The sequence below is a fragment of the Tupaia chinensis genome, unplaced genomic scaffold, assembly GCF_000334495.1.
Source record: "Tupaia chinensis unplaced genomic scaffold, TupChi_1.0 Scaffold143797_1, whole genome shotgun sequence".
Taxonomy (NCBI): domain Eukaryota; kingdom Metazoa; phylum Chordata; class Mammalia; order Scandentia; family Tupaiidae; genus Tupaia; species Tupaia belangeri.
In genome coordinates this window covers 693,228-720,739 of record NW_006203647.1, presented here as the reverse complement: position 1 = coordinate 720,739, position 27,512 = coordinate 693,228, and the positions used below count along the sequence as shown (strand labels likewise).

The 27,512-nt window shown below is 43.1% G+C and overlaps 1 protein-coding gene across 1 annotated transcript in view; it reads right to left on the bottom strand.

The window, feature by feature from the left end:
* The window catches only part of LOC102497243 (actin-binding LIM protein 1-like), a 245,375-nt gene that overhangs the window by 131,380 nt on the left and 86,483 nt on the right, over positions 1-27,512 (bottom strand). The window contains exon 2 of the mRNA XM_006165121.3: positions 12,513-12,647. Within this exon, the coding sequence (XP_006165183.1) occupies positions 12,513-12,647 (135 nt within the window). The remainder of the gene's footprint in view (positions 1-12,512; positions 12,648-27,512) is intronic.

The window sequence follows — 27,512 nt, the reverse complement described above, 5'->3', positions numbered from 1 at the left end:
ATATATATATATACATATATATATATATAATTATTCTTTTTGCGGAACTCCAGTATTTTGTTTTATCACCTGACACCAATTTAAGCTAGAAACTTTCTGCCTTGTGCCCATCAAAGCAGTGGTTCTCAAATTTGGTGTATCTAACACTTAGAAGGCTGATTGGAAATGTTAGCCATCCCCCCCTTCCACCCATTACAGAAATGCTGATCAGTAAGAGAGGGGGGTAAGACCAGGAATCTGAGTCATCAGCTAGCACCCAGGTTACTCTGGGGTACGTGCTAATGGGACATACTTTACAAACTCTGCTCTTATAAGTTTGAACTCTTTCCAGATAGCTTTCAAACTGTATATGTGGTATTTCTTCTACCTTCAGTCTCTGTGTATTTTGCTTCCAACAGTGACATGTGGGGACAGAGCATGCAGAGGTTCACAACCTCTGTGGTTCATGGGAGCTACGATGAAGACCGCCCCAGGAAGAACCTACTGCTTTCAGTGGAAAACAAATGGTGGTTACTAATTATGATGACTTGGTACTTTGGATCTGGGTTTGTTGCATCCTTCTTTAAAGTAAGACACCATCTGCTTAAGAAATAAGGATGTTTTAGTTCATCCATTTAACTTATATAAGGGGTGTATTAAGAGGCGCAATCTGAAAAATAGATCAAACTCTAAAATTCATTGCATTCTCGATATGTATGTAATAAACTTCTGACATGAAAAAAAACTCTATACATTATATTTCCTGAAACACTACATCTACTGAGGTTCTCTTCCACTCCCCACTGAAGTTTCTGCTACTTGTGAATAAGGAGAAACTCAGAGTTTTAGAAGCTTCTGGGCATAGCAGAAAGGCTGTCCCTGGTGTGAGGTACATTGTTAATACTCCTTCCTGGAGGAGAAGTGGGAGCCACCCTGGGGCCCTATGTAGGCCTTTCATAGTTGATAATGGGGCACTGTGGAAACCACAGAGCAAGGTTGAGAAGAAGCACATTTGTGTTATAGAAGAACACTTGAAAAAGGTACCTCTAAATGCCCCTTTCAGCACAGTTACTCTGAGCCCTTCTGTCAGGGTTCATTCAAAAAGCTTCTAAGGTGCTTATCTCATTTAGTCTTGGTTGATCCCATCAAGGACTCCTACTTTTGTCTTCTACCTCTCACTCAATCTAAATACTATCCATAACAAAATCTTTTCCCAGGTTAAGTAAAAGGGAAAAAAAATGACCAAGGTGGAGTCAGCCCCTACAGAACTCAGATGTCACCCATTCAATCTAATTAGCCATACACCAATCTCACATCACGGTTACAAAATTTGATGACACTCACAAAAGTACCGTTTCTCTACTCTTCTGTAGATCTCATGGTTGTAATACAGTAAGGCGGACTCCCAGGATCACACTGAAGACAGCCTCATCACACTTCAGATGCAAATCCAAGCACACGTTGCCCAAACTTGCCCAATTTCATTCACAAACCACCTTCTCTGTTGTTTGTCATACTTTCGGTCTATTATTCTAATTCCTTAATGTTTTGTAAAAATCAGTTTGCTTTTATTAAATAAAATTATCTTAAAAGGCAAATGTACCACCACCCTAAATTAAAGCCAGTGCCACTTCTTCCAAAATTATAAAGAATTTGTAGAAATAAATACAAAACAGAGTAGTTAAATGTGAACTTGAATACCACAGTCTGATAAAAGACTGGGCTGGAAAGCCATTCTCTCTGTTATAAACACTATTTGCTTTGTGAAATTAGAATGCTTGAAGAAAGAATTAAAGAGAGAATAATTTCTCACTGTGTTAGAAATGCTCTATTTAACAACCACATACATGCAAAATTTCTCCTTTTCTACACTTACAAAAATATTAATTGAAATCAAGTCTTAGCAACCTGGGTTTAATAATTTGAAAATAATTATCAATAATTGGTATTACCACTCAATGCTAAACATTCCATTCACTTATTCAGCATATATTATTAGATGCCTACTATAAGTTAGACTGTTTTTCAAGGACTGCTAATGTAGCCCTCTTGTCCTACTGGTACCTACATTCTAGTTGGGAGAAACAGGAAATTAAGCAAACATACATAGCTTAAATCACATGTAAATATGTACATAAGTGCATGTACATATCAGATGGTGTTGAGGATGACCTTATTGATAAGTGACATTTCAGAGAGACTCAGAGGAGGTGAGAGAGGGCACCAGCACATACCGGGGTAAAACACTGTCAAGTGCACAGATCCTCAGGCTGTTGAGTACAAGCTCTGTTTAACAATGATCAAGCCAGACTGTAGAGCACAGCAGAGTGAACCAGGGAGAAAACTGTAGGAGCTGAGGTCAGACAGTAACCATAGGGAGGAGTTTTGAGGGTTGAGTTGAGGTCTTTGGGTTTCATTCTGCATGATGAATTCTTTAGAAAGGTAACCGGATCTGACTTTTTTCTTAAGGATTGCCTTGTGCTATGGTTTGAATGAGCCCCTCCCACTCTCGGCCCCAAGATTTATGTACTGAAATTTAGTAAACCATTGAAAGGGTATTAAGAGGGTGAAAATTTAATCCAATTATTAAAACTTAATTCAATTATTAGGAGGCGGGGCCTTTGGGAGGTGATGAGCAGGATTCGATAAAGTCATGAAGGTGGGGTCCATATGATTAAATACTGGTGCCTTTACAAGGAGAGAGAGGAAGGCCAGAGCAGACAGCGACATGGACACAGACAAAGCTCTTGCTCCCTCACCATGTGATGCTCCAGAACTCTGCAGAATCCTCATCAACAGGAAGACCCTTACCAGATGTGGCACCTTGACCTTGGCTCTCCAAAACCATGAGCTAAATAAACCTCTATTCTTTTTAAGTTACCTGGCTTGTTTCATTCAGTTATTAAGCAGTAGTAAACACACACAACACCCTTCTGTTACATTGAGAATAGCCTGCAGGAGGAGGCAAGGACAAATGCAGAGAGACCTATTAAAATTATTAATCCAGACAAGGTACAGTGGAGGCTTGGACTAGGTAGTTACCTTTGGGATGGAGATAAATGGTCAGGTTTTTGTCTATACAATGAAGATAGTGTTGACAGAATTTGTTGATGGGTTACTTGTGGCATGAGAGAGAAACAGAGAAGTGAGAATGACTCCAGGGTTTTTAGCAACTAGAAGAAAGGTTTTGACAACTTCTGAAATTAGAAACCTAGAAATGAACAATGGGATGGGGTTTGAAGTGAGGAGTTTGGCTTGAGATGCCAACTAGAGATGGTGAAAAGGCTGTTAAAGATATAAGTCTGGGTTGCATGAGACAGGTAAATTTGGGAATTGTGAAGGTATATGGTGTTTAAAACATGAGACTGGATGAGGCCACTAGGAGAGAGGACATTAGAAAGGAAGTCTGAGCATGAGGCACTCAAAGCTTCAGGGTCAAGAGATAAAAAGAAACAACATGACTGGCTAATGAATGCTTTAAAAACCCTTTAGGACCAACCTCATAGTGAAGCAGTGAAGTACTGCACAGAGGGAACAGATCCCACATGGCTAACCAGGGTTCAAGTCCAGGCTCTGTCAGCTTGAAAAACATGTTGGGTGTATATGAACCTGTCCAGGATCCTGAAATAATGGAGAGTTGGAAGGAAAAGGGTTATAGCATGACCAGGCCCCACTGGGACATGTTCTTGCTCTCTCTCTCTCTCTCTCTCTCTCTCTCATGCATGTGCATATACTCTGACATTTAAAAAAAAATTTACATAAATACTTTACGGAAAGAAGAAAATTGAAACTTCCCTTTAGTATAAATGCTCCCATAACCATGGTTGTACATTTTCTTGTATAATTTGTTCTTCCTTGGTTAAGCTGGATGAACTTCAAGAAATATGCTTATTTCTCAAGAAATAAGCATTCATGGACATGAACTTAAATACAAAGCACTGTAAAAAAAAAAAAATCAAAATTTTGTTCTACCGGGAAACTAACAAGATCATCTAGTTTTATGTATACTGGCAGGAGACATAACACTCCTGGGTCAGAAGAAAGAGACTTACAGCACACAGGCAGCATGAGCTTCGTATTTCTTACGAGTTTCTCTATATTCCCTAAGTCCCCAGGAAAAATAAAGCAGACCGGGCTGGCTGCTGCATTTGCTGTAGGTTTGCATCATAAGAAGGAAACTCCATTTTGGAGTAGTTCTATATTATTTTTATTTATTTTTAAAAGTTTATTTATTTCTTCTGAGAGAGAGAGAAAGACAAGCACCCTCGACAGGTCTCATGCTGCAAATCCTTCATCCAGTCAGGATCATGGGCATGTGTTTGGTTTGTCCAGGTCGACTGGGGAACTGAACTTGCAACCTTCCATGTGGATCAGCTTTGCCTGAAGTGCACATTACTGTTGTGCCACTGAGTTAGCCCTATTCCTTTTACTTGTTGCAAAATAACTATATATTATGAGGTACAGTATGATTTTTTTTCAGCCCATGGTTATCAAATCAGGATAATTTTAGATCTATCATCTCAAAGATTCACCATTACTTTGTGCTGGGAACATTTAAAATTCTCTTTTAGTAATCCTGAAATACACATAAATTATTGCTAACTACCGTCACCCCATTGTGTTATAGAAGAGCAGAACTTATCTTTCTTTTCTAAATGTAATTTTGTGTCCATTAACTGACATTCATCCCACACACATTCCCACACATCTGTTTCTAGTAACCACTATTTTACTTTCTATTTCTCTAAGGCCAACTCTTTAGAGGAAACTCCAATCTTTTAGAATGGGCAGCAAGCCAGCCTGTCTAACCTTTGCTCCAGCTAGAAGGTGTAGACACTTGCCAGAGAGCAGGAACCCTGCAATGGGGCGTCGTCCTGTCACAATCCCTTTTCCTCCATTTCCCCTTCCTGTCCAGATTTGGGCACACTTGGTTTGTCTTTCAAGCCACCAGGTCCTAATTTAAACTGCGCCTGACCATGTGAGATCTGGTTCCTAATGCATGGCGCTTAAATACTGCACTATGGGGCTAGCCCCAACATTATCCTTCGCAGGATTTGAGGGAGGGAGGAGGTTTTATTTATTTATTTCCTCTATGAGCAAAAGAAACAGAGAAACAGAAAAGGAGAACAAGAGAGATAACATCCCCAACAGGGTCCTGATGCCATAATCCACCCCCAGCCGCTAGCTGGCCCCAGATCATGAATGTGCATGAGCCTGGCATACTCAGTGAGGTCGCAGATGCAGACATGAACCTTCCTATGGGCTCAGCCCTTTAGAGCGTTGCTGTGCTTCTGTCACCCCACCCCGACACGATCTGTGTTATAGTAGACAGTAAACAAATCTGTGACTCCAGAGGGAAACACTAGCTCTATCTTCCAAGGCTGTTTGAAAAGCATGCTTACAAAGATAATTCAGAAAAAATAAAAGCTATCGGCACCTCTGCTCAACCACAGACCCATGGATAATGATCTCTCATGTGTCAAAATCACTAAGCAATGGATTTTAGAGAAATTATGAACCTTTATTTTGTTCCAGTTTGGAATTCAAAACCCTAAATTTTTTAAATATCTATGTTTATTTGACTAGATAATACTTACTAGATAATACTTAATATGATCCAAAATTCCAAAGATAAAGTACTCAGGATTGTTATTCTATAAACAAAAGACCACGTGAAAGTGGTTTCTCAATTTCAATAAGAAGAAAGTACATGTATCTCACACTTACTCTTCTTGCATCCTTATAAATTCTGCCTTTTAAATAGTTTCAAATGACTAAGATTCTCTAAATAGGTATTAAAAGCCTGCACTCAGCACTTGTGAAATATAAGAAATTGCTTCCATTTTTCTAGAGTTTTTATCAAATTCCAGTCGAGCTCCAAAATAACTGATATCCAGGCTGCACATGCAGGCTAAGAACGCTAAGGGTGTAAACCAGAATAAAAATTAAGCAGCTGCAACAGCCTAACCGAAAACTGCCTGTCAGTGGCCTTCAGCCTAAGCTCACATCTCTGCTGTTTCTGTCAGCAGACTTGCAGCTCCGAAATCAGTGATAGATATTTTTACTTGCATTCTTTCTTTTCAGAAGAAAATGTTACTGTCTAGAAACCATCTGAGGACACACATCACAGTAAGCACCTGAAGTAAAGTTTTGAATAGCTATGCCATGAGAAAAATTTAGGGGTCTTTGACAGAGGCACAAAGGTAAAACGAGATAGTCTGCAAGGCTGAAGTTTCTTCCACATGGGAAGGTTGTGCTTTCTTTTAGAGGTTTTTGCTATAGGGTGCGTGCACTCACCGGAAAGACAGAGAGAGACAGAAAGCTAGAAATCACCCTCCAGGGGGGTGGCCACGCTGCAATCCCTTCTCCTCCATTCTCCTCTCAGGATCTTGGGCATGCACGCACAAGTGCCCAGCGTGAGTTTAAGCCACCAGATCTGGGACTCGAACCACGGTCGACTACATGGGAGTCCGGCAACATAGCCATTACAATAACTGCTGGTCCCAAGGGAAAGTTGTGCTTTCACATCTGGAGGCCTCCCTGAATATAGCAGACATGCATGTGCCCATTATCTGGGGCTGGCCAAAGGCTAGCTGTGGATAAGGTGTTAGGACCCCATGGGAGGTGCTGTCTCTCTCTCTCTCTCTCTCTCTCCCTCAAAGAGAAAGAAACTTTCAAAAAAATAAAAAATAAAACATGGGACCAGCAGTTAGCGTAATGGCTAACCAACATGCCCACCTTCAAATGGAGAGGAATGCTTCTCATTTGTTTTCAGGTTTCTTATTCTCCTGTACAATGTATTATACAGCCATGAAACAGAGGAGGTGATGCATTAGAAACTACCGCATCACTGGAACTATATTACAGAATGCACGGAGAGCACTGAAACGATCCCTGTAAGCCAGTGGGGTGATTGCTGCTAATGCGCAAGGGCAAAAAGCAAAGCCACTGAGCGCTGAAGACAGAAAACAGCTCCACCCAGAACCCCACGGACAAATCCTACTTCCTCTGGGATATTATAGGGAATAGAGCAGAGCTTTGGGGATCTTCTTCTTATTTAATTATAGAATCCATTCATCGATTAAACCAGTTTCTTATCTCATTATCAGATGGGTGCATTTTCCAGGTGACAAATACAGATTAGAGTCTATTTCTTCAGATACCGGCATTTCCTAGTATTCAGTTCCTGCCTTTTGCTCTTTCCCAGGGGAATTTCACGTAACAACCATATAGCTTCAATCATTATCCAGAGGTGAAAGACTTTCAAATCCTTCCCAACACAGACCAGTATCTCTTGATAGCTAAGCCTCCTGGACTCTGGATGTACCACGTTTACTCAAACTCAGTGTTTCTCAAACTGAACTTGTTATCTCTCTACCCAGCACTATCACCATGTGCTCTGGTGTGGGGACCCGTTTAGAGGTGTGGGGACATGCTCTGAGCAAACACCACCTGTCCTTTTGGGCTTTGGCAGAACCTTGCAACTTGTCCTTTCCTTGACCTTCACTGCAGACAGAGCAAGGGTGGAAATTACTAGGGGCATTCCAACAGACACATCTGATGGACTTCAAGAAACATCTTGACCCATGGGGGACCAGCAGTTAGTGTAATGGCTATGTCGCTGGACTCCCATGTAGTCGACTGCGGTTCGAGTCCCGGACCCGGTGGCTTAAACTCACGCCGGGCGTGTGTGCGTGCATGCCCAAGATCCCGAGAGGAGATTGGAGGAGAAGGGATTGCGGCGTGGCCATACCCACTGGGGGGTGAGTTCTCGCTTTCTGTCTCTCTGTCTCTCTCTCTCTCTCTGTCTGGCAAGCGCACGCACCCTATAGCAAAAATCTTTCAAAAAGAAAAAAAAAAAAATCTTGACCCCAATTGGCAAAATTCAGTCCCTGCTCTGCATCTGAAAGGTTCTTTAGCCTTCTCTGGGTGTGGTAGTGCACACCTTATGGAGAGATTCTTTAGCCTTAAGCAGGGCTTCTCTCATTAGAAGATAATGGGATTTTCTCTTAATGGGATTATCACCAAGGGATAGACCTGGCCCAGGATGACTTATAGATTTGTTACCTGCTTATTGTCTGTAACCTAGCAACGAAACCATGAAGTGTCATAAAACATATATGTGTCATGTCTCCTTGTATTATAAAGAGGCCCAGTCTGTCTGGGTGGCTCAAGCAGCGGCTCAACTTGCTTGGGCTACCTAGGTTCAGGCTGCCTGTGTCCATTTCTACTCTATGTCTTTGTCTCATTCTTTCTAATTCCCCAGTCCTCTCAAGACGGAGGGCTTTCTCTTTCTTGTCCTCTTTCTCTTCCTCACCAGCAGCCCCCTGATCATGATTCTGCTAGACCCAAGCCCCAGGGTGGACGCTGACACTCGGGCATTTCCTTGTTTGTTGGCAACTTCATCTCTCCATCCAGGAAGTCCCACCAGAAACCTGGATACTTCTTCACTCCTCCCATTCAGTCAGTCATCAATCCTCTCAACACTAAATGTAAGTTTCCCTTAGATCTGCCTCCTATACTCTATCATACCTGCTGCTACGTTATTCCACATGGGTACTATTATATCTCCCTATGGCTCTCCCTGTCTCCAGTCTGCACCCTCTTCATCATAGCACTCATTGCTAGTATCTTAACTGTTGCTTATTTATATGTCTTTTCAAATGCCAATGACTTCTTTGAACATCAACGTGGTATGTTGTTTCTTTCTGTTCTCAACACTTAGCATAATATTCTGCATGGACTACGTGTTAACGTTTAATACATGGGAAATAACGCCTGGATCAGGATATCCCAAGATGGACATTTCAAGAAGTGAGACAGGTACATCAATAAAATTCCAGCTCACCAACCCTGATCTTGTCGCAGCTAAATCTGTGATGTCATGAAGTCTGAAAGTTGGTTTAAGTTTGTGCTATAAACGCTAATTCCTCCACAACAACCTGATCCCACCTTCCTACTTGTTTAGCTCTCACGTAAGATATTCAATGTCTTCTTTCTCCTTTAGCAAGAGTCACTCATCCCTGCTTTTTATTGCCATGGGTACTTGCATACTTGCATGTTAGGCCTTTCTCTTTATACCTGGGAATAGAACAGGGTAGGAGGGGAGGAAAAGAATCCCCGGGAGAAACCTGGCTGACCCTGCAATCACAGTCAGACTTGAATGTGCCCTTGTGCACTCAGTCAGCTCTTGACCCAAAGCCCAACTTTGTCTCGGCCTGTACTTCCCACTCAAAATTCCCTGTCCCAGGACATTAGCTCACTATCTGCACATTTGAACATCACGACTCTACTTCAGCTATCACAGCAAGAAAATGAAACTGCTGTTTTAGGATCTGGCTGTAGTCTGGGTCACCTGGACTAGGAGGAAGATAGCCTTCCTCATGAAGAAGACTGCGGCTTTCTTCTGAGAAACAATAATAATGGACCTACCAAGTAGAGCCCCTAAGGAAAAATTAGTCCTGATCTGATTGACATAAAGAAAAGGAGGGTCTTCGTAAAGAGAGGAAGCCCTACCAGGACAGCAGTAGATGAGGTTTGGAATGAGTATGAAAAATAGCCCCAGTCTATACTTTATGTAGACCTTAAAACTGCTCTAAAAATCAGAGTCTACTAATTCAAAAAATAAAGAAGGGGTCTGTCCAATGAGGAATTTCTTGTGCTGGAGATGGCCTGAGAATATCAGGGTACTTGTTATCTATCTACACTTTCATTTCCTGCCCTACAGCAAAATCTGCCCAAAAAACAGCTGTGTTAGTAGTACTTTGGAAAATGGAGGAAGAGGAATGATTTCTAGAGTAGGATGAAGCAATGAAAAATGCATTGTGCTCATAAGGGGAAACCAAGAATTTGGTATTGGCAAAAATGAGCAGGGAGAAGGAACCACAAGAATGTACATCTTGTGGAAGTATTAGAACTGTGCCATCCAATCTGCCAGCCACTAACCCACATGACTGTTGGACAGTTAAAATGTGACTGGTTCAAAGAGAAGTGTACTGTCAAGGTAGTATGGAAGAAAAAGAATGTCTAATATCTCAATAAATTTTATATTAATTACATGTTGAATCAGTGTAGATATATAGGGTTAAATAAAATAAATTATGAAAGTTAATTACACTTGTTCCTTTCTATCTTTATTATTACTATTTTAATTGTAGAGGGTGTGTGTGTTCTTACCAGAGAGACACAAAGGAGGGGGAAGCATCCCCTCCCACTCATGGTGCATGGCCATGCCATAATCCCTTCTCCTCCATTTCTCTATCCTGGTGGGATCGGGGACATGCACACCCAGGGTGTTTTTGAAGCTAGCAGGGCCAAGATTTGAACCTTACTCAGCCATGTAGGATTCAGCTCCTTTAATCACTAAGGTTATTTGGATATTCAAATTATACAGGTAGCTTGCATCCTGTATCTATTGGACATTGCTGCTCTAAAATCAGGAAAAGTCATGGGTTTCCTATGGAATAAGATCTGGAACTTAAATCACTTTTTTTTTTCTTTCTTTTTAGCTATTGAAGAAAAGGATGACTCCCCAAAGGTGGGGACATAAGACAGTAGATGCTGACAGATTAAATGTGAGAAAATACAAATTTCAAGAATAGAGGACTCATTTATTTTAGCAACATTTTGTTGAACTGAAAATTCCTACAAATAGAAAGTGCTCTTAAAATAGGGTTAAATTTAAACAAAAATTCAAACTTTTTAGGAACACATTTAGAACATGAAACAAACTATATAACTTTCCAACATAAATAACTGACATTTAGTTTTCAGGTTTAAACTAGAAAAGTGAAAAAGCAAGAAAGCTTTCAGTCCACGGGGACACATGAATGGCTGTTCTAATACCTTGATGTGTGGAACACTGACTGCTCAAATCTGAGACCAACACTTCATATTTTGACAAAAAATATAAATATATACTGGACTGTAGTCATTTGTGGATTGCATGTATTTCATACTGAAATTTGCCTTGAGCTATATCTCGGGAAATTTATGGACCAAAAAAATCAAACAAAATATATTGTTGACTCCAAGTTAGACAACTAGTTGTAACCAGAATATTTTTTTCTTTTTCTCTGACATGCTATCCAAGAAGCTCTAATTCAGTACTTTGGGGGCCTGCATGATATACATACACAATTTTAAAAATATAGAATTTGCCAACTTCAGACCTGGGGGATTTAAATGTCATGTGGTCTAGTCTCTTTATTTTATAGATATGGATTCTGCGCCCTCGAGAGTCAGACTTCAGCAATTTTGACAGAGGACACAGAGTTGCCTAATGGCAATGGGAGGATTTAAGCCACAGGGTCAGCACCCTGGGTGTGACCCTGATGTTTCCTGAAGGTCAATTTGGATAGTCTGAAAATTAGGGTTTATCATACTTAATCATAGGTTTCAGAAGAACTAAGTAATCTCTCTCTCCGAGAAGCACACGGCAGCGTTTGTAACCTATGTTGTGCATGAGCACAGTTGAGAGTAAGCACTCACTAATAGGCTAGTACTCTTCTTCCTGAAGAGTTCATACTCAGTAAAGAAAACACCCTCCTCCGTTTTCGTGTATTCAAGGGCCACAGGTAGCCTAGCATCTACTTAAAAGCCTCCCTGGCCATGGACAGATGATTTAGGATGAAAGTACTGAGTCTCTGTGATCTAAGACAATTAAAATGAAGCCTACTTTCCAGGAATGAGAGCAGATACCCCGTGCAGGGCATGGTGGTGGAAAGCTCTAGTCAGCTCAGAGTCTCACACCTCTTCCATTTCTTCCTATATCCCTCAACAGCATCCTGAGCTACCCAGACATACATGTAACCTATTTCCCAAATAAACACACACACACACACACACACACACACACACACCTCTCTTCTTCCTCTTTTCCCCAGTCAGCCATGCCCCTGGTTCTGGATTAATCGGTCAGCACATTTCATACCAACATATCAACCTTTGTAAATCCCCAAAGGGGGACTATTAAAGGAAATCAGCCTCAAATTGGCAAGTTGTTGGATGGGATGTGCTTTTTTGCATGGGAGCCTCCCAAGTGACCTTGCTTAATTTTCAGTTCTCAATGCACATATGTGTGTACACATGCACACACACACACACACACACACACACACAGAGGACAATGACTTGGTACCCCTATCTTAAAGTTTTCCAGTCTTCCTTTTCCTAGTAGACATAGGGAGAAGGTTATTTTTTGATGGGAGGTCCTCATTTCAGAGGAAGAGAAATATAAAGGACAAAAATACAAAACTGCATTTTTACTGCCCTTCCATAGTTAGCCCCTCCTCCTGGAATCGGAGGCCTCAGGGCACATCCTAAAGACCCTGAGCCACTGGTCTTGCGGGTGTGCCTGGGAGGATTCAATCTCCCCTAGAATCAATCTGAAACCAGAGGTGAATAATTCCAGGGCTTCTGATGACATTCACTTATCATGAGATAGTTGATGTGGGGTTGAGGGGATGGGGTGGAGCCCAAGGCAAGCATTGATTGTGACATGCCACGAAGCCACGAGGTTGGGGGCACCATACCTTTGCAGGTGAAACATTTGATGTGGAAATGTTTGGTCTGGACCCGAAGCACTTCGCCCTTGCAGGGCTCCCCACATTTATGGCAGTGAATGACAGGCTTCTCTGCTGGGTGATGCGGGTCCTGAGGGTGGGCCACTGAAAGACAACAAAAGATCCAGGTCAGTAGAAAGCATCCCTACAAGAGAAGCTGTGATGGGGACTCACAAATATTTTCATAACTTTGGCATCAGATGAGCAATCCCAGCCCCTGTGCCGTCATTATGGAATTATACAGATAATGAAGACAGTTGTGGCTTTAACAGTTCAGTGAGGACGACACTGGCATGTTCCTCTGTTGAGCTTCTGTCCTTTCCTTTCTTTCCAGACTTCTTTAGAACTATATAAGATGGTCATTAAATATATAATCTTCTTTGGATCAATATTTTGAAATATGTATTTGTAATGTGTCTTTATCTTGACTTAGAAAGCACCTTTCTGGACATAGGGTAGCTCAGCAGTAAGCTTGGGAGGCAATCCCACATGGGACCCTTCCCAGGTCAAGTCCAGGGACCTAACTGAGTATGCTGGACATACTTAATTCAGGGCTGGCTGAAGGCTGGATTTAGATTGTGGCATCAGGACCCTGTTGGGGTGCTGTCTGTCTGTTTCTCTCTTGCTCATGAAAGGAATAAACAAACAAGGAAGGAAGGATGGAAGGAAAGAAGGAAGGAAGGAAAGAAAGGAAAGGGAAGAAGGAAGAGTTTATTGTAAGCTGTAGATACACTGAAGATGGGACCATGTCTTAAAGCTCATGTTTTTTCTCCCCAGTTGTACCCTTCCTTCATTCCCCCCAGCTCCTCAGGACATGGCAGCATGTTATGTTCCAAAGCACTTCATAAACATTCATTTACTTATTAATTAGTATGTGTTGGGGGTGTCGGTATGGTGGTTAAGAGTGCTAGAATCCTACAGGGCTGACTGCAGTTTGAGTCTTGGACCTGGTGGCTTGCTTTCTCACTTTTCCTCTGTCTCTCTCTCTGGTCAAATTAAATATTACTAATAAGTAAAGGAAAATAAAAATAATGAAAAAATTAGTATGTATTCAATAGTTTCTAGTTGAAGGGAACTGGACCAGAGGGTCCAGTCCCCCATCACATGATGGGGCTTCCAGGGATTAGCCCACTGTTCAGCCTGTGGCCTTCAGAGGACAGCAGTTATTGTGACTTCTCTGTCCTGAGAATAGGATGTACAACCTCCCCTTCTCAGAGGGCCAAGAGAGAGGATGGTAAGGGAACACCTGAAGCGTTAGTCAAACATCTTCATTTAACTTACAGTTCCTCTGGCTAGAGAATGCAGCTAGGACATTTTTGCTATCAAATAACTTCCTGTTCCTATTGTAGCTTCAGAAGGAAGAACACATGATAAATAAAACTACATTATGTAAGTACCTACCTGAGCATCACATGAGACCAGAGCAATGAACCTTAAACTAACCAACCAACACAAAGAACAAAGGTGATTTTATTTTTCCCCCTCTCAAATGGCCAAATCGTGTTGGGCATGGGGGAGATGTGAGCAGATATCACTGAAACTCAGCTCGGAAAGCACTTTATGGCAAGAAGCTCGCTGTACTCCACAGGTAGAATAGTGCATTGTTTCTCTCAGACCTCTGCACTCTTCTCATTTGTCTGGAAAGAGTTTTCAAAAGACAGTCCAACCAATCCATTACTGGCTAAATTCTGAGAAACAACGTTCCTCTTGTGAGATTTCGACTAGAAGCAGGTGTAGTTTCAGGCTAAACACCTGATCCACATTCTTTGCGATGGACCCCAGGAATGTCCAGCAAAGTCACCAAGGTTGAAATTCACCTGCATTTCCTTATCGACCTGCTGGGATTGCTCTTAAAAATCTGTATTTACAGCAGAACTCAGTATTATCTAAAGGAATTAAGAAGGGGCATGCTATCAAGATCTCTGAACAACACTGACTTTTAATGTGATACGTATTAAGGCCAAAAAATCTATTCACTTGGGCATTAAAAGTTTCCTTTAATAATATCTGCTTTGAGTGCTAGTGGAGAAAATGTGAGTTTTCTTTCTTCTCAAGGTAATTCCTGCTTTCTGTAAGAATGGGGGGAAGTAATACTTACTGGGCACCAACCCAATGGCAGGTGCAGGCAAGGTGCTTTCACATACATCACTTCATTCCGCCCTCACCACCTCTCTCCCTTGGTGAGGTGGGAGCACTGTGCCCACTGATGGGTGAGGAAACAGAGCCTCAGTGAGATTGAGAAGCCTGCCTGCTCAAGTAACAGCAGATGGAGGATCAAGGATGTACATCAGACCGTTTTGACTCCTAAGCTCATGCCCTTTCCGTGCTTTTTGTATAAACCACAAAACTGTTATAAGTCAGGCAACGATAGCCAAGTTCAAGTACAATTTAAAAAGTGTAGGCACCAGCAGATGGCATAATGGTTATAATGGGTACATCGCTGGACTCCCACATAGTCAACCATGGTTTGAGTTCTGGACCCGGCGGCTTAAACTCATGACGAGCGCGTGTATGTAAATGCCCAAAATCCTGAGAGGACAGAGAAGGGACTGTGGCATGGCCACCCCAACCCTGGGGATGATGTTTTGCTCTCTCTCTCTCTCTCTACCTCTCTGGTGAGCACACACAACCTATAGCTAAAATCTCTCTTAAAAAAAAATGTATGGTAAGACAGCTGGTACAGTGCCCAGGCGATAATCCTCAAAATAATTCTGCTGACCTATCAAATCAGTATCCCTCACGCCATGTATTAAAAATGCAGATCTCAGGATCTGCATATGGCATAATGGTTACGTCACTGGACTCCCACATAGTCAGTTCAAGTCCCAGAATCGGTGGCTTCAAACTCACACTGGGTGTATGTGAGTGTGTGCCCAAATTTCAAGAGAATGGAGGAGAAAGGATTGCAGTTTGACCATCCCCCTAAGGTGATTTCTTGTTTTCTGTCTGTCTGTCTCTCTCTGCACCCTATAGCAAAAATCTCTAAAAAAAAACACAAAAAATAAAAAAAAAACAAGCCCCCCAGACTTAGAGTGGGAGCTGAACATCTTCTTATTTAGTATGCTTTTTTTTTTGGAGAGGTTTTTGCTATAGGGCGTGTGCGCTCGCCAGACAGACAGAGAGAGACAGAGAGATAGAAAGCAGGAAATCACCCCCCAGGGGGGATGGCCACGGCGCAATCCCTTCTCCTCCATTCTCCTCTCGGGATCTTGGGCACGCACGCACACGCGCCCGGCGTGAGTTTAAGCCACCGGGTCCGGGACTCGAACCGCAGTCGACTACGTGGGAGTCCAGCGACATAGCCATTATGCTAACTGCTGGTCCCATTTAGTATGCTTTTTAGGTGATCCTTAAGCATACTCCAGTTTAAGAACTATTTCTCTTCAGAATTCAGATAATATGAAAAGTCAGATACAAAAAAGAATTAGAAGTAAAGTAATTCATAAGACCTACCTCTTCAAAAACAGCATTAGAACATAATGAATCTTTTGACTAGGAGGGAGAATGTATTTTTGGATAAGAAACTGTACTGTATTTTCTCTTGACACTAGAATTTCTTACAGCTAAGCAAGCTAGCTATGCTGAGTAATGATGAGAGAAGGAAAATACCTCACTTCTTGGCTTTTCTCTACGTCTGAATAAAGGAGCCAGTGCAAATACTGGCACCGGCCACAAAGGTCAGAATTAGAATCAGCATCCACATTTTGCAAGCACCTCCCTTTGGAAATATATATTACACCCCAAAGTCCTCCCTGCCCAGAGATGACTTCTACTTTTACCCAGTGACGAGCAGAGACCAGATGTGTTTACTTGCCTTTCCTCCATACAACACCCTAGGTAGAAATAGAGCAGAACAGCCAACCCTTTTGTAAAGAAATGAACTTTTCTCATCAGAGAATGGCAGAACCCAAAGATCAAAAGAGACTCATTGTTTATTTCATCCCAACCCAAATCAGTATAAACCAAAGAATCTATCTTTTTTTAAAAGACGACTAAAGAGTTTTATTTTATATAACTGTCTAACAGTTTGGTTATTACCAAATATATCTGTCAGCTCGATTTTACAATTTTGAAAAGTGCTGAGTCCACTGCAATATATACATGATGTTAATTCTGCACCCTCTCAGGTGCTAAGCTGCTCTGTTCTGGTTTTTACTTCAGTGTTCCAGCTTTCAGAATCTGGGTGGTCTCGACTTATTCTACTGACCAGGAAATTGAGGACCAAATGTCTTACATTCCTTGCCCAAAGTTACCAATGAGCAATTGGCATAGGTACATTTAGCACTCAGACATCCCAACACTTTGCACTGGGCCAAGTAATCATTGATTTACCCCAGGACTTTGGCAGGCCTGGTTAAAATCTTCTATGACTAATCAATTTTATTGCCAAAATAAGAATATGGTGAAAAACCAAAGTAAGTTAGAACTTGCTCTGGCCTATCTGAGATATTTGGAATTTCCCACCTAACAAACAGATTTTTTCCCTCCTGAGTCTCCATCTTTCTCGATGGCACCATCACTCCTTTAACCACAAGCCTTTGAAGCGACACAGTGCCTAGTGACTTTCAAAGCCCTTACACCTGCTCTATCGTATTCACTCTTACAGGAGCTCCATGAGGTAGGAAGCACAGGTTTGTCAACCCCATCTTAGACACGGGCAGACTCAGAGAAACAAGTATCTCCAAGGAGACACAGTCAAGAAAGAGAGCTGGGGGAACCAGCAGTTAGCGTAATGGCTATGTCGCTGGACTCCCACATAGTCGACTGTGGTTCGCGTCCCGGACCCGGTGGCTTAAAACTCATGCCAGGCGCGTGTGCGTGCGTGCCCAAGATCCTACAAGGAGAATGGAGGAGAAGGGATTGCGGCATGACCATCCCCCCTGGGGGGTGATTTCTTGCTTCTGTCTCTAATGTCTCTCTCTCTGTCTGGCAAGCGCATGTGCCCTATAGTGAAAATCTCTCCAAAAAAAAAAAAAAAGAAAGAAAGAAAGAGAGCTGGCAGTCGACTACTTCGGTGACTCCTAATCCGGTGTCCTTTCTACCAGAACAGTCCCTATCACTGATGCTTGAAGCCTTAAGCCGTCCTTAACTCTGCCCCGCCTCCTGTCCATTCCCATATTCCTTACGCATCCCTCTCTCACCACAGGGACCCAGTCCTAAACCCCCTTTTCTCAGATTGCTGAGAGTCGCCTCCTTCCTGATTTCCTCTCCAATGCAACCTGCAAAGAGCAGTCTTTAAAGACGTGGAGCCTAACTCCTCACTCCTTATGTATGGGCTGTGCATACGGACTTCTTTTCAAGGAGTTCAGGATAAAAAGGAATTTCATCGTTACTGACAAATACCGCCTGAGCCAGGTGAGCAAGGTCAGTTATCAACAGTGCTGAGTCTTGGGGATAGACTGTATCTTTCAGAGGATATGATGAACACTGGTGCTTTGCCTCTGTGATCTTCTAAAATAAAACAAACAAACAAACAAACAAACCCCTCAAATCCCTAGTTTTATCATGAGAAAAATCCCAGTTTGAGGGACAGTCTATAAAACATCTGACTAGTATTCTTCAAAATTATCACACTCATCAAAAATAAAGTCTGAGTAATAGTCATAGCCCAGATGAACTGAAGGAGACATAAGGACTAAATGTAATATGGCATCCGGGATCGGATCCCGGAACAGGAAAAGGGCACCAGACAAAAACTCAGGAAGGATGAACAAAGTGTGGACGCTGGTTAATAATGTTTTAGTTATCAGCTCAGTAAAGGGAACAAATGTATTGTACTAATATAAGATGTTACTAGTGAAGGGAACTGAATATGAGGTATATGGAAGTTTCCATACTATCCTCTTAATTGTTCTACTGATACAAAACTGCTTTTTAAAAAATAAAATCCTGGGGCCAGCAGATGGTATACTGGTTACGTCAGTGGACTCCCACATGGCTGACTGTGGTTCAAGTTCTTGACTTGGAGGCCTGAAAATCACACTGGGTGCATGTGCGTGTGTGCCCCCAAGATTCTGGGAGGAGAATGGAGGAGGAGGGATTGCAGTGTGGTGATTCCCCCCCCGGGGGGGGTGATTTACTTTCTCTCCACCATCTCTGTCTCTCTTGCCAGTGAGCACATGCACTCCATGGCTAAACCTCTTTTTAAAAAATCCCAATAGTTCGGGACCAGCAGTTAGCGTAATGGCTATGTCACTGGACTCCCACGTAGTCGACTGTGGTTCGTGTCCCGGACCAGGTGGCTTAAAACTCACGCAGGGCGCGTGTGCGTGCATGCCCAAGATCCCGAGAGGAGAACGGAGGAGAAGGGATTGCGGCGTGGCCATCTCCCCTGGGGAGTGATTTCTCGCTTTCTATCTCTCTCTCTCTGTCTGTAGCCCTGGTGGCTCTCTGTCTGGCGAACGCACGCGCCCTATAGTGAAAACCTCTCCAAAAAAAAAAGAAAGAAAGAAAGAAAAAAATCCCAGTAGTTCTAGGTCCATTGAGTCTAAAGTTCTCTTTCTAGCTTTAGAGATCTTCAGTTTTTTAATAAAATGACCCATGTTAGCTGTGGAGGTATATGCAAAAGAGGTACATTAACTGAGTACTTATTACTCTGCTAAGTAGATCTGAACTCAAGCTGTCTGATTTAGTTTTATATATATATGTATATGTATGTATATATATATATATATAATTAAATCCCTTTTTGAGCTAGGCCTTCTGGTCACTTCTTGGTCTAGCATCTTCATTTTACCCAGCGCTGTCATTCATGTTGTATTCCTCACTTGACATGCTTTTTCTCTGACTCACCTGTCCAACTCAAACCAGACATACTGGCCCAAACCAGGGCCTGGTTTTATTCTGAAGCTTTCTCTATGGCTCAGATTAATCAAACATTTTTCCCCCTCCATGTCCTCCAGATAATAATTGCACTGTCACCCACCCAGATCTTAATTTTATCTCATTTTGTGTTTATTTTGTTTTGGTTTATAAAGCATCGATCCTGGTCCAACAGAACTGTAAGCTCAATGGTCAGTTCCTCCAAATTTCTGGAATCATTCTGATTTCACATATCAAATAACCTGAGTTATCATCTCTGTGTTTCTCAGTTCAAATCTGGGACGCAAGAAAACAGTGTTATTGTTTGTTTGTTTGTTTTTTGAGAGAGAGATTTTTGCTATAGGGAACATGCACTTGTTGCAGAAACAGATAGGGAGAGAGAAAGAGAGACAGAAAGTGAGAAATCACCTCCTGGGAGATGACCACGCCACAATCCCTTCTCTTCCATTCCCCTCTTGGGATTTTGGGCACACACACACACACACAGCATGAGTTTCAAGCTACCAGGTCCAGGACTTAAACCACAGTCAGTCATGTGGGAATCCAGCACCTTAACCACTATGCCACCCGCTGGCCCTCAAAATAGTGCTACCACTTAATATCACTATCGAGTCATCTCTTACCTAAGCTAAAGGGTCCTAAACTTCTCATATTCACAATAAATAACTCAATTATTATAACAGGTAAAAATGTATTGCACATTTACTATGTTCCAGGCACTCTGATAACTAATTGATACTCAGAATTACAGATAATCCTCACACCTGTCTTATGGAGATACTGTTGTATCATTCCTGTTTTGCAGAAGAGGTCACCATAGCTTGCCCAAGGCCACACAGTTCAGAAGAAGACTAATTCCAAAGCCCCAGGTGGGAAGCACTGTGTAGGGACTTTCCACCGGAAAATCTTAACCAGCACAGAAGGAAATCCAACTAGTGTAATGGGCTAACTAGTTTCTGATTACATGGCTCCAAGACAGTGAACACAGAGTTGCATCTTCATCCCAAAGGTACAACCTGCTAGTAGATAAGAAGACGGAAAATTACACTTGAAATATAAAAATGAATTGTTCTGCAGCAATTGATGGGAAAAGACAGCAGAGAAAGCAATTTTCTCTCCAGAGGGCCCGCCTGGCACCTTCCAACCTGAGCAGAGGCTGGAATGGAAGTCTGTCTCCATGTGGTAAAGCTGATTTCTTTTTAAAGACTGGAATCCTACTCTCTTGGGAGTCCATGTTTCAGAGAAACTGCTCCATTACCTAGAATATGTTCTCTGCTTTTGTCCCATTCATTCCTACTAAATTGTAAACAACATCACAGAGATGGGCTCTCCCCCACCTACTCTTCTCTGTACTAGAGCGGCACTAGTATTGAGCCTAGGAAACAAGATATTCATGAGTTTAGATTAATGCAAGGAGTGCTTAATTTGCAGTTTACCTAAAAGTCCATTTCCTGCTGTGGCAAGTGGTAGTTACTTGAAGCTATACACAATGTTACCCTGTCATTAGTTGTCCAACGCGATCCTTCTCTTGAGTTGGTTTTCACAATCTAATTTTCTTATACCATGTGAGTTCGGTAACCAGCACCGCTACATGGTGCAAACACTCCCAGCGGGTGGGCGGGTGGGAGGGAGAGATGAAGTCTGTGCTAGCTCCTCCGCCCCTGTGGCTCTCCACGCACACTATCTGTCCTGCCTTTTCAGTGCAGTAGGTCCTTGCTGTGCCTCCAAACATAAAAGGCAACATCAGCAATCTGTCAGCAGGGCTCCAGATATAGAACTAGCCCAGGCCCAGATCCAGTTCATCTGATTCTCCCAAAGCAAAGAGGGACTAGGATGATCCTAACTCAGCCAGGGAATTTCCTCCTGACGCACTTGCCTTGAGAAGCTACGCCCCCCTTGTGTACATGAAGGTTCATCTTAGAAAGGGATGTTAAATCCGGTGGTGCCTTCTCTTCCTCCTCCTACAAGGGTGACTCCTTAGACACACCTTTTGCTTGGGATGAGTCACTGAGACAACACCCACCTTTGACCTCCCTCTGCCTTTCTCTGCTGGTGCTGGTAATCTTAACCTGGAACCCAGCCATTTGTGTCCAGCCCCACCTCCTCTCCCTAAGGAGTAGACAGAAGGGAACATGGACTAGGAGGCAGGAGACCTGACTCCCAGTCCCACCCTCCCTGCCTGTGCCTCAGCCTCTCTTGGACTATAAAGAGGGGCTAAGAATATATGCCCTACCTGCCCAGGTAGTCGTGGAGACGATACGAGGTTTTCTCCTCCAGGAAGCCCCTGAAAGCACCAGCCTGGCTCACAGATATCCAATCAGCTGAATGTCAGGAAAGGCTGTTACCAACCTGTATCAGCAACAGTGTTTTGTTTTTTTTTTGTTTTGTTTTTTGTTTTTTGTTTTTAGTGTTAAAGAGTTCAGTAACCCTGCCTCTTTTTTTTTCTTTTTATTTTATTTTCACTTTTTTATTTTAATTTTTTATATAAATCCAATCATATTATTTAGCTTACAAAGTGAACATTTCAGTATGTGTGTGAACATTTCTCCCCAGTCCAGGTGATCAGAGTATCTCCCACCAATAACACCACACCTTCCCATTCCATCAATGCTCTCTTTATATCCCTCTCCCAAATGTCCTTCCTTAGGTCCCTCCTCTCCACACACTCCACTTCTGGCACTAACCCCCATCTCGTGTGTTTGTACAACCTTAGGTCAATCAGTTTCAGTTATAGGGTGCAGACACTCGGCAACAGTGATATTTTTGAACTATTGCAAAAATCCTTTTTGAAATTTGACAGAACCTTTTAAGGCCACCCAGAGACCCCAAATTGTCTCTCTACCAGCAATGTCACTTAGAAATGGGTCAGATCTAGCCCAGCCTGATGGCACAGTCATTGGCAAACTGAACTGCAGTGCTGCAAGTCCCATGGCTGACCATGAGTTTGGATCTGCCAGCTGGGCTGAAAACATGCTCAATGCCTGCACATGTGCCCTAGATCCTACCAAACAGGACGACTGGAGAAAAGGTTATGGCCTAATAAAACCCCCGAGAGTGTCTCCCCACAATGTACATGATATGAATACAACTTTAAAAATAAAAAGAAATGGATTGAGTCAAATAACTGGGCCATGGCCTCAGTGTGAACCCTGCTCTTGGACCGGCAAATCTCTCGAGGCTGTGTGGGAGCATAACAGTCCTGACTCAGACTGAGAGAGGTGGCAGCTCCACTTGTGCCAAGTATGGGAACAGAAGTTAAGAACAGCTCAGAGTCGGCCTGCATTTAGGCCTAAGGTCCTGGGGCAGGGTTTAGGTTGGGCGTGGTACTACCCTTGCCTTCCATCCCGTAATCCCCAATCTAGATATCTTGGAAGGGTTTAAAACAGCAAAAAGCAAAAGTCAGGGAGTGCAGGTGTTGAGTGAAGTGTCCCTGTGTGGTACAAACCTGTCTTTAACAGCACAGGAAGCCTCCCACCTGTCTTTGCCTTTTCCTTTCGCCTGTTTCTCCGCAGTTCCCAGGACATGTCTGGCATCATTAACTAGATAAAAAGAGCATTTTAGGGGCCAGACTGTGGCATGGCAATAACACACCACACTCCGTGAGTCTGACAAACATGAGAAGGTTCTGGGTTCTCATCTGGAGACCTCCCTGAGCACACAATTGTGGGTGTGCCTATGATCTACGGTAATGGAGGCTGGGGACAGTGGATTGCAGTGTTGGGGCCCTATCGGGGGTACTGTCTCTCTTTATCTCTGTCTCTCTCCCTCACGGAAGAATAAGTAAACACTTTTTGAAAAAAGAAATAAAAATAGCATTTTAAGGTCAGCCCCTTAGAATACCCACATGACTGACTGCACTTTGAACTCCAGCTTTAGTGACTCTGGCTTGAAAAATACACCAGGTGCATGTATGTGTGTGCATAACCAAAATCCTGATGGGAAGGAGAAATGGAGAAAAAAAGGAATGAAGTGTAAAATGAAGAGGAGAGAAAAAGTGTTTTAAGAAGGAATTGCCAGGGCCAGCAGGTGACGTGGTAATTAAAGACGCTGAACTGCCACGTGGCTGACCATGGTTCAAATCCCTGGCCTGGTGGCTTGCTTTCTCACTCTCTCTCTCTCTCTCTACCTCTTTAGTCAAACTAAAAGAATTAAATAAATAAATAAAGTTAAAAAAATTCCCTGGGAATATTAAAAGAAGAAGAAGGAGAAGAAGAAGTTGTCTTTTCCCACTGGGCTTTTCTCATTATATGTAGAATGAGGATAATATGCATATGCTCTTTGTCAACATAAGATAACATTAAAATTATCATTTTAGACAAACTAATGAAAATGTTTAATATGTGCTGGATTTCATAATCTATAATAGGTGTTAAAAGATAATAATTCCCTTGATCCCATCAACCTCAAATTATCCTCACGCTACAGATACAAAAAGTTGAGTATGGAAGATGCGAAGGAACTTCCCAGCTATGGGAAGTTCTTATTGGCTAGGGAAAGCTGGCCATGCATAGCTCTTCTCAACTGTGTGGCAGTGACTCACCTTGGCAGCTTGAAGCAGGCTGTGGTGGAGGTATTTACACCATGGAAATTGGCCAACTCTTTGAACTTTAGGGCCTTCTTTTACCCACCTTCCAGAGAACTGGTTGTTAAACATTTACCAGCACACCACTGTGCCCAAGGTTACATTGCTAATAAACAGCAAAGCAAGGCTTTGAATTCAGGTGCCTACAAATTTTCAGAACGAGAATTTGAATCCTTTCTGAAAAGGTACTCCCACTCTTGCTTTGTGAATAAAACACAAACTCACTTTATCCTGGGTCTCTTCAGTGTCTGCACACCCAATAGGAGACAACAGCACAAGGCCTGTGTTCCCAGAATCCAACATGCACCAGACGTGATCTTACTTTTAACTTTTTTTTTTTTTTTTTTTTTTTGCCATAAGGTGCATGTGTTTATTAAAAAGAGACAGAGAGAGACAGTGAGAGGGAAAGTGAGAAATCACTCCCCCCAAGGGGGGGAGGGGGTGGTGTGGAGATAGCCACACTGCAATCCTTCTTCTCTTTTCTCCTCCTGGGATTTTTCGGCACATGCATATGCTCCAGTGTGGTTTTCAAATCAGCAGGTCCAGGACTAGAATCGTGGTTTGCCATGTGGGAGTCAAGCACCTGAACCGCCATGCCACCTGCTAGGCCCTGATTTTATAAACTTTGAAACTATTTTCTAGGTCCTTAGGGTCTGGTTCCTTCCAGTCTTGAAGTTCAGGCCCGTCCAAACTTTCCATATGACATAACTTTGCCAGATGTAATCTTTACAAGGAAACACTAACATATAACTCATACCTGTGAGGTCTTCTATTGATACATGTGCAACATAACCCCAGTGGTTTGACTGTTCTCTCCCTGAACTTTTGAGATTCATTCGTTTGAGTGGAAAGGAAAAGATCGTCTCTTGTTTGACAACGCACTAAGTAAAATACATGACTTGGGGGGAAAAAAATGATGAAGCCAACCCCGTAGCCTAGTGCTTAAGAGCCAGATTCCATGTGGGCACCCATGGGTCACATCCTGAAAAACAGGCACACATGTTTGTGTGCATGTGCAAGTGTGCTCCAAATCCCAACAACACAGAGAAATGGAGAAGGAATTACAGTGTGACTACACCCCACTGGGAGGTGTTTTCTTCTCTCTCTCTCTCTCTCTTTCTCGGGAGAGTATCCACACTCTCTAGGAACAGAAAGAAAAAAAAAGAAACTTTCGAAATCCAACATAGTTCTGGAGGTCAGGACAGGGGACAGGGGAAGGGAGACATTCAAAATATGCCTCCATGAAAACTCCTAAGTGCGGTTTTCCAGCACTTGGGAAATAACTTTTTCTCAGCAGAGACAGCAAATTTTGATTCTACAAGTGCCTACTAGGTGTGCTGTGCTGGGCCAGGACTGTGGGAAACCCCAGAGGCAGACAACCACGCCATTGCAGCCTCTGAGAGCTGGATCCCAGGTCTGAGCATGGCGCCTGGTAAGCCCAGAGGCTCTGTGACAGAAGCAGAGGAAAACCACTCGGAGGTTGTCCTGTGGGTTTAGGGCATGAAAGAGGTGCTGACAATGTGCTCGGACTTCTGGAGAGAGGAGTGTGCAGTGCACCAAGCACTCCAAAAAGGTGGAGAAAGTTTCATGAAGAGGGAGGAGAATTTGACCCTGCGGGATGGGCAGAAGAACAGGTGAGAAGGGGAGGATGGCTCAGAGAGCAGGAGCAGGGGAAGCAGGGGCCTGGACGGAGAGAGTCCATGGTCCCTACGTCAGGCAGTCGACTCAACAGAAGTTACTTGGACGGGAGCAACACAAGGGGAGGTTGCAGCATTCCTTCCATGACATCTGTGTAAGTCCCAGATCCTGCCTTCAAAGAGCTTAGGGTTTCACAAAGTAGATGTCTAGAGTAGGAGGAAGGAGAGAGCCACACACACACACAGAGAGAGAGAGAGAGAGAGAATGGGAATGAATACATTTAACAGGAGTTAGAGACTAAATCACGTGCTAGAAGTGTAAAATGAAGAGAGAAAAAGAAAAAGTGCTTTAAGAAGGAATTGCCTTTTCTACTGGGCTTCTAAGGAAGGGCAGGATTTAAGTGGTAGGAAGGAAGAGAGGCATCTTAGTCGATGGGGAGGGAGGGGGAGGTGCTAGGGGAACATCAGAAAATCTGGCATGGCAGAGGCCCCGATCAAGCGAAGGGCAACCACAGACTGGTATGAGACTGAAAGAGGTTGTCCAGTACAGCCCTAAAGGACAAGCTAAGGAACTTGCACTTTAAATGTTCCTCATTTTTTCAAGAAATGGAGGCCATTACTGTTTCTGGGGTCTTTCGGTGTGGGAAAGTGGTGGTTTAATGGTGGTGGCGGTGGTTTAAAGTCCTTGGTCACAAATGTCCATGTGCTCCACCTCAAAGTGAAATAAGTTGAATTGTGGGCTCTGCTGTCTCCGGTGACCTTTAGCAATGGACACCTGCTTTTCTGCTGCTGGTACCCAGTGACTGTTCAGTTCACTCAAGGAACCTTATAGCTTCAGCGTCGCCATTTCAGGAGTACCGACAGTGCTGTGGGCAGCAGGTTTCATTTCAACAGCTTTACTGAGATATAATTCAGATATCCTACAACTCGCACGTGGAACGTGCAATTCGGAGTTTGAGTATGTCCACAGAGTTGTGCCACCATCACCACAATCTATTTTTAGGACATTTTCATTATCTAAAAAAGAAACCCTACACTCATTAGCAGTCACACCCCCTTCTGCTCCATCCTAGGCAACCACTAATCTACTGTCTGCCCCGAGATTTTGTTTTGTTTTGCTTTTGCCATAGCGTGCATGTGCCTGCTGGACAGAGACAGTGATAGGAAGAGTGAGAAATCACTCCCTCTTCCTGGGGGAAGGGCCACATTGCAATCCCTTCTTCACCATTCTCCTCCTGGGATTTTGGGCACTCATGCATACAGGCCTGGCATGATTTTCAAGGAAAGAGGTCCAGGACCTGACTGAAGTTGGCAATGTGAGAGTCCAGAGCCTTAACTGCCATGCCACCTGCTAGCCCCATGCCTCATGATTAAGCAGCAGGTTGGATTAGAATCTGTTAGTCTCAGCTTTCCAATATTTGCACAGCAATCAGAGGAACAACTGGATACAGTGCATGCAGATAGGAGTCACCCAACACTTTCTACACATCCCATACCTTATATTGCATACCTTTCCCACTAAAGCATTTGTATGTTTTTCACCAACACATCCCCACCCCACATATGCCTTCACTATCATTTCATTTCTGCTCCTCTTTTGGGAAAGAGCCTTTAAAAAATCAGGTACAGGGACCAGCAGTTAGCGCAATGGCTATGTCGCTGGACTCCCATGTAGTCAACCACGGTTCGTGTCCTGGACCCGGTGGCTTAAAACTCACACTGGGTGCATGTGTGTGTGTGTGCCCAAGATCCCAAGAGGAGAATGGAGGAGAAGGGATTGCGGTGTGGCCATCCCCCCCCCCCCCGGGGGGGGTTATTTCTCGCTTTCTGTCTCTCTGTCTGTCTGTCCAGCGAGCGCACGCGCCCTATAGCAAAAACCTCTCAAAAAAAATCAGGTATAAAAAATTTGAATGAGATGCCATCAGATCC